Here is an 8,167-nt window from a genome sequence, read left to right as displayed (position 1 = left end):
GGGCGGGCCGTCTCGTTGGCGGCGGGGGAGGGGGGGCTGCCCCGCCTGTATAATGGTAGGGGAAACACTGAAATAGGATAATAGATGCAGATATAGCAGCAGTTTTATTTATCTGTTTTTTATTTTGTATTGCTTTATTTTTCCTGAATCAAACATTAATAGTAATCAGTCAACACAGAAATATACTGGAGTGAAGGAAATATTAGAATTAAATTCAGCAAAACCTCAGACCATAACTGCCTTCCAACAATCAGGTTTGTAGTTGGACCAAATATTGTCTACAAGGAGCATTACTGACCCAGAAAAAAAGATGCAAGAGATGTTGTGGGTATTCCTTTACTCTTACATCTCGGGACTGTTGTCTGATCTCAGGAGAATGGAGTAAAGCAGATCACAAGCTTAAAGGCAGACTGTGTTCTGTGCTAACAGAGCAAAACAGAAGAACGTCCTGTATCCTGAGGCTTGGTGCTCAGGTGCAGTCAGTGAGGAACAAAAAATAAATTCACCCATCCAATTTTGAAAATAATCTTGTATATTAGTAAAAACATTCCTTTTTGAAACCTTGTTTATGTTGCCTGCAGAGCCTGAGTTGAAATCTCCTGAGCAGCATTTTTCAGAGACTGTCCAATAAGAACAGAGTTGGTTTGTTGAAATTGGGGGACGAAATGTAGAGACAGGAGCTGCTAAGAGTCAGGAGCTGGAAGTTAGCAGCTGCATTTAAGGCCTGCAATTAGGGAGTTTTTTATGTTCTCGTGTACTTGTTATGACAAGATAGGATGACAAAATTAGCTACTGCACCTGTTCCATTTTTTACAGCTCAGATCACACTGAGAGCTGGTGCTGATATAGACACAGACACAGTGTCTGTATCAGACTGGAACAGCAACTAGGAGGTTATGTTTGTTTACTGCAACATGTTCTCTATCTGGAAGCAAACAACAGAGAAAGATGGCAGGTTTTACCTGGATTGTGAGTTTGACTTCCTTTTGTGCAGTGTTAATTGCTTGCAGTGTAGATACGTTGCATTGCTCCAGGATCTTCTGCTTACAATCCAACAATGAGCTGTGGTCTCACAGTTCACTATAATATTTAAGTTGACAAAAGTAGCAATGAAACACCAAATACGTACAGAACAATTGTTTCTTTTTGTATACAGAACATTTAAGGTTTTCAATAAATCAAATAATCACAGTTTAAGCTGCACTGCAATAAGTCAGATCAATTTTTAAAATACTCTATTCATAATATTTTTGTCAGTTTCCTAAAGAGGTGTAAATTAACAAAGTACAAATACTTAGTTACTTTACTGTAGTTATTTTGGTTACCCATGCTTCACTGGATCAATTATTTTTTCACCTGACTTGTAACGCCTACTTTTTACATTTTTATGCAATAAAAAAGAGCCTATCCTATAAATAGTGCCTCCCGGACAGAGGAAATTAAACATGGCTGGATGAGAAATATAAATATATACCATTCTGAAACAAAGATTTGTCTGCAATGCCTCAAATAAACCTTATAAATATTTCTCATCATGCTATAACGTCAGTGGTACACAGGCCTACAGGAGGCTGTGGACTAAATATGCCAGGGTCAACGTGTATAAACAGGCTTGGACTCCTATTACAACTGCCTTGCAGTTCTAGTATAGAATTACAGTCATTATGGCCTTTAGAAAAATATTTTTTGGGAGATCATCTCCTGATTATACTCATTTTGGAAATTTAAACAGCTCAGGTTTACTCAGTACTTTTACTTTTAATTCTTAAGTATTAAAAGTAAATAAATTTTCCAATGTAGTTTCTCTGCAAATTGCAAATAAAATTGAACTTGATTAAGTTCATTTTATATCAGAAATTTAGAATTTTACTCAAGTAATATCCTTAAAGGTGACTTTTACCAAAGTAATTTTAAGGTAAGATACTTGTATTTTCACTCAAGTATCACTTTGAGGTACTTTTCACAAGACTTGTTTCCTGTCAAAACTATTATTATTGACTGGTATTCAAAAGGCAGAGGCAGCATAATCAGTGTGTTTGTCTGACAAAACTGCTCCACTACAGATTTAACGAAAAACAATGTAAATTTTTGTTTTTGTGGGGAAAAAGTGGAGCTGTTATTTTCCCTCTTGGGGGTGTATATTGATTCATTTGGACCCTAGGATTTGTCTAAATGTTTCTGATTGTCTGTTTACATGTGTGCAGTGATGGCTGGGCAGACAGGTATGACGTGACAGATGGTTACGTCAGGGAAGCAGCTGGGGGTATTACCATCAAGCTCCAGTCAGCTGATGTGAAGTGGTTCGATGATTACTACCTTAAACTTCGCCCAGAGAACAACCACAGGAACCCTTGGTTTCCGGAGTTCTGGCAGCATCGTTTTCACTGCCGATTGAAAGGTCACCCACAAGAAAACAACAAGTACAACCGCACTTGTGGCAGTAAGTACTGGCTACATTAGGTGGTTTCTGTTGCAGCTGTTTTTATAGTGCTTTGGGTTTTATCGGTATAGGAAGTGAAAACTGTACCTCTGCTGTACATCACTGGGATGTGGAAAATAGAGTCATCATTGCTTCAGCATAAAAGGGAACAATACCAATCGACATTTTCATTGACTAGCTCTCATAATAACAACTAATATTGTAAATATTGTACCAACAGACAGGCTGAATACTCACCAACAGACCATGTGGGTTCGCACAGCTTTCTGGTTCAACTTAAGCGTGAACGCTCCCTTGATTTTCATATTTCATTCAGTCCCCCTTTTCCTCTTGTCACTGTGTCGTTCACTCCATTCATAGGCTAAACAGTGTGGCATCAAAGAGAGTCATTTCATATTTATTCTATTGAAAAAGGACGTGAAATACAAAGGAACAGGACATAGACAGAGACAGAAAGAAATGAGATGCAGAAGTGGAGAGTAACTGATGAGAAAGAGGAGAAAAAAGTAGCCTTTGATGTCAGGAATAAAGAAGAACATTGTCATTTTTTTTATTTCCGATGTGCAAATCCTTTTCTACCCACCTGTACATGTCAGTCTAGTTTTCACTTCTCTGCCTCTACAGAACGGGAGTCCCTTCGGCAGCAGTACGCGCAAGACACCAAGATGGGATTTGTCATTAATGCCATCTACTCCATGGCATATGGTCTGCATAACATGCAGCGTTCACTCTGCCCAGGATATCAGGTATGTCCAGAAAGCATATGGAGCGAAGCGAAGAGACACATGAAAGGAAAAGATGACATTTCAGAATCAGCTGGGTGATAACAGGGTCGGTGGTTAGAGCAGCGTGTTCCAGCATGCAGTGGTTTTCTCACACGAGTGCCAATTTGGCACCAACTAGGTTCCTGGATCAGAGTCATATGAACAGGCCACGAACTTTAACCCTCCTCACATGTTCAGGCTCTGTGAAAGTCTCCGGTGTGCTACACAGGCTAATTAACCTGATCTTGAACAGGTGAGGTGAAATGGTGTTTGGACAACCCTGCTCTGTAGCATTAGGGTTCGTTTTCATGTGACCCGTTTTTGACTTTTTGTAACATTACACGCGTTTAAAGGTCTTAAAGCAAAAAAATGTAAGTATTTCTCAGACTGTGAAGCATGTGTTTGACAAATTTTGAACATTGTATCAGAGAAGGCTGGATAACCTCTGGCTTTGTTAGTTTTATTACCACTTTTCAGTGTGTGTTTTATCTTTCCCGTTCATCTTCATACACAGGATTAAAATTGCTGCCATTAATCTCAAACACCTTATCACTGAAGACCATTCTTAAGCCATTCATTATATAAAAAAATGAGATTCTGTCTTAGTCCACCACAAACGTTTAGTCTAATTCTTTTTCCTCCTAAGAAGTGGCTTAGAAACGGTAATTGTTCATCACTAGATTGCCGTCTTTTGACTGTAATTTTACTGATTGGAATTTTGTGTTTAGTTCTCTGTTCTTCATTTAGCAAATTTTCACCATGAAAAACCCCTTTGCTATCTGTCAGTGAATAAATTACTTTGTGTAATTAGTTTTACACTTCTTTATTCTGCTCTGGAGACAACTACAGTAATTTTATTTCTGCAGAGAGGTTTAGAGTGCCCTGCCCCTCCCCGCTTTAATTATTTCAGATGCACGTTTCCCTCCATCATAATGACAGTGTGTGTAATTTTACACTGTAAATATGAGGTCTGAACAGGTTTATATTGGATAAAAAATAACTGCACACAAATTTACACAAATGACCCCCACACACAACAGCTTAGATGAATCATTTATAGAAGTTAAGACAGCAAAAAAAAGTGCTGTTTTTATGAAACAATGAATCAAGTGAGAAAATTATTTCATTTTTACGGCTGATGTAGAAACTGAATATCAAATGTCAAAACCATCCTAAAATAATCACCCGAGTTCTTATTTTCAAATTTGTCAGAAATCTCAACAGAAAAAAAAGAGAGAAATTGTTGGGAAAACTAATGGGGAAAAAAAGCAAAAGACATACAAACCTAAAAACACTTACCCAAACTAAAGTACTCTTGTACACAGTTTGAGAAAAAGCTGATATCAGGACACGCCTATCTGATTCCTCAAAAAACAAGTACGTTCGTAAGATGTTTTGTAGGCGATTGTTTACACTATTATCATGTATTTTAAGGGTCTTTGTGATGCCATGCGACCAATAGATGGTGCTACACTGCTGGACTTTCTGATGAAAACTAACTTCACCGGCGTATCGGGTGAGGGCATCTTGTTCGATGAAAACGGCGACTCACCTGGCAGGTAGGATCTGAAACCAGTCAGTGAGAGCAAGCGTGATTTTTTTTTTCTTTTGTTCTTGTTGTTTGACCTGCTGGTTTACAGAAGAACTACCTGTTAGTGTGTATCTACGTACTTTTAATTAACAGGTATGAAATAATGAACTTCAAAAAGATGGGGAAGGACTACTACGACTACATTAATGTTGGGAGTTGGGACAACAGTGGTTTGAAGATAGATGATGATGAGATCTGGTCCAGCAAAGATGTCATTATCAAATCAGTCTGCAGTGAACCCTGTGACAAAGGACAGATTAAGGTAAGCTGACAGATTTAATCTTTTGATGAAAATTAATATGTAACAATAAATAAAATATTTAAAATGTTTGTTTTAGAGACTTTACAATACAACAATGCCATCAGCTATATTAAAAGCAACCATTTGGAGTATTTAGTGTGCATCATTTTTATATTTTATGTTGTGAAATTGATTAAAAAAGAACATAGACCAAATAACACTGAGTGAAAAATGATTTTATTGTTTTGATATCTACTGTATTAAATGTGCCTGTAATATGCTCTGAATCCTAATTTGTTTTAGCCATTAGTTTCCAGTCAGTGTACGGACTAAAGCTCACACGACAAAAACTCACAGCCCTAATGAAAAGAGCTCACATTTTTTTAAACACCAAAGGTTTGATGTTTGTTCCCACATACCTTATTTTGAGTTGTTCTCACCTTATAACTTTACACATCTTATTTTGTACTAAAATTGTATTTGCTTAAGCAGGGTTAAACAGTTCCTATGTTGATGAGTGTTTTAAATCTCATACAATATGGTTACATTTGTAATGTGATATATGTATGATGTATGACAGGGCTATTCATCTGGCGGCCCAGGGGCCACATCCGGCCCGTGAGTGACCAAAGTTTGGCCTGCCAATTGGTTCATTCATCTCTTAAAAACAAACCCCTGGTTTTCTACTTTAAATTCTTTATGTTCTTTTAGTTAGACATAGGCATGCTTGGTATCTACAGAAATGTCAGAATCTTGGCTACAAGCTGGTAAAAACCATTTCTATGAACACCAAGACAGTTAAAACTACAAGCAGTTAAAAATAAAACTAGGAGTGAAATTAAAATTGGTTTAAATACGTATTTGGCAAGTCAGAGATGTCAAAATACTATTAGGGGTAAATGAGAGGCATAATGTGTTATTTTTGTTTTATTATCAATACATTTATTACATAGGGTTCTGTATGTTGTATTCATAATTAAATGCAGCAAAATAAACTATTTCAAAGATAACAGATCTTTGTAATATTTGTTTTAATTACATAATGACTTGTTGAATGTTCGGCCCCTCAGCTGTTGGCCTGCAGTAACTGTGGCCCCCGGAGCAATTTAGTTGAATAGCTCTGATGTGTGATATATTTTGTGCTTTTACTGCTTTTAATGTGTGGCTAATAAATTGTGTATAATTTGTGAGGTTTTGTATTTTTTTCATTAAGGGTGTGAGCTTTTATCCTGTGAGCTTTTGTCATGTCAGGGACTTGTTTGCAGCCGTGTTCTATTGCTTTTAACTTCACCGTGCCTCATTTCCTGTCCAAAATTCAAAACGATCAGATCTTGACTTGACTAAAGCTGAAGCTTTGTGCGAATATATCGGCTGGTGCATAAGATCTGCCATGTCAGCAAATTCAAAGAGACTTAACTTAGTTCAGGAATCTAAAACAGACCTCTGCGCTCAAATCAAGTGCTTATTTGATCTCTTTCAGGTAATTCGTAAGGGAGAGGTGAGCTGCTGCTGGACGTGCACTCCCTGCAAAGAGAACGAGTTTGTGTTTGATGAATACACCTGCCGCGCCTGTGAGCTGGGCTCCTGGCCTAATGATGAGCTCACAGGTCTGTTTATATGTCTTTACATTTTTAATATGCACAATGTGTATGAATTGCATGTGGGAATAGCAATGCTGTTATAGCATGTTAGCAGCACTGGTTAAACTAAAAAAAGGTGGGCGGGTGGGATGATTCCTGCGTTTTACTTGGTCCCTTTTGTTCCCTTCTGTTTCTTTTCTCATTCTTTTAATTTGTAGCCTACACGGTCACGAGTGGTTTAATTATTCTGCATTAAGAGAAGCTTTCAATTTTCAATTTGCAACCATTACAGTTGCAGTTGAAACTTATTTCACCTCCGTGATACCAGAAGTTCCAGGATATTGTCTTGTTGTTCTCTCAGCTGCTCATTATTCTGCTTGCGAGCGCCTCACCAAGCTCAATGATTAAAACATGAATCAAGCCCCGCTGCAAATTCAAATGAAGTTTCACTGACATAGAAAGGAGCATCCTTGAACTAAAGCTAATCAGTGTGACAATGCTAAACCATTAACCAAAAAATGGAACAATTGAATTGGAATTGATCATCTATTGCGCTGCAGGTGGGAGTTTCGAAGTGAGAACGCTCTTGCGTGGAATTAATTTTGTGCATCTTCCAGCAGGGCTGTAAGGAACAGTCATAATCAAACAAATACACTTGGTCACCCAGTTACATCAGCAGACCTTTTGATTTCGCTATCTCAAGCCAAAAGAAAGAAAACTAAAAGCCTGACAGAATAATAGAAAGAATAGAAAAAAAATGCAGAGGCAGGAAGGAGAGACAAGGTAGAGCAAAGATCAACTGGCAGGGAATAAGGTCAAGTACGTGTGAAACAATAAAAAAGTGGAGGACGGCTTTACAGACAGCAGTAGAGCAAAAAACAGAAAAAGAATAAAAGAGAAAAGTAACTCCGAGCCATGCATCTGGGGTAAAAATGAGGGCTGGACATGAATGGAAGCTCTGAAATGAGTAGAAGCTGGGAAGAGTGAAAGGAGAGGAAATATAGAAGGATTAGCAGTGGGATTTGAGCCTCTCCAATGATCAATAAAGTTTGAGTCAGGGGATATTTTATGGAGTTTGCCTCAAAATATTACATGAACAAACCCACTGGATGCTTTTTTGTCCTTTATTTCTCAAGTTTAGCTTAAAGTCAAACACTGCAGCACACAGTTTGCTCTTTGTTCTATGAACCAATTAAAAATTTAATTGCTTACGTAGCCACAATCTTTCTTTTACCGCTTTGGGAAAGCCCACAAGGACAAACACTGAGCTAGGATTTGGCGCCAACCATTAGGAGTTACAGTATGTAGACATGACTGTTTAAAATTAAATTGTCAGGAAGTGTCTTGAGTTTCCTCCCACCTTACATCTTTATGTGTAGGTGGTCCCTCCCCTCCCTACACCCAGTCTTGGAATCACTGCAATTTTTGTCACATAAAAGTGTCTGTGATCAAATATTGAAGAGACCATTATCCATTTCTTGTTCTAAATTTATTCTGAAGAGGGAAAAACAAATGTAGATGTAGGAATTTATTTCTGAGGCAGTTATTTAT

General features: G+C 37.8%; 1 protein-coding gene across 3 annotated transcripts in view; it reads left to right on the top strand.

The window, feature by feature from the left end:
- grm5b (glutamate receptor, metabotropic 5b) overlaps positions 1 to 8,167 on the top strand; it is an 89,564-nt gene that overhangs the window by 69,667 nt on the left and 11,730 nt on the right. For all 3 annotated transcript variants that reach the window (XM_014007995.1, XM_014007994.1, XM_014007996.1), the window contains exons 7-11: positions 2,205 to 2,440; positions 3,065 to 3,186; positions 4,639 to 4,763; positions 4,889 to 5,057; positions 6,517 to 6,643. In XM_014007995.1, the coding sequence (XP_013863449.1) occupies positions 2,205 to 2,440; positions 3,065 to 3,186; positions 4,639 to 4,763; positions 4,889 to 5,057; positions 6,517 to 6,643 (779 nt within the window). The remainder of the gene's footprint in view (positions 1 to 2,204; positions 2,441 to 3,064; positions 3,187 to 4,638; positions 4,764 to 4,888; positions 5,058 to 6,516; positions 6,644 to 8,167) is intronic.

The sequence above is a fragment of the Austrofundulus limnaeus genome, unplaced genomic scaffold, assembly GCF_001266775.1.
Source record: "Austrofundulus limnaeus strain Quisiro unplaced genomic scaffold, Austrofundulus_limnaeus-1.0 Scaffold46, whole genome shotgun sequence".
Lineage (NCBI taxonomy): Eukaryota > Metazoa > Chordata > Actinopteri > Cyprinodontiformes > Rivulidae > Austrofundulus > Austrofundulus limnaeus.
The sequence above is the reverse complement of the archived record's forward strand: the minus strand, read 5'-3'. Positions and strand labels throughout refer to the sequence as shown.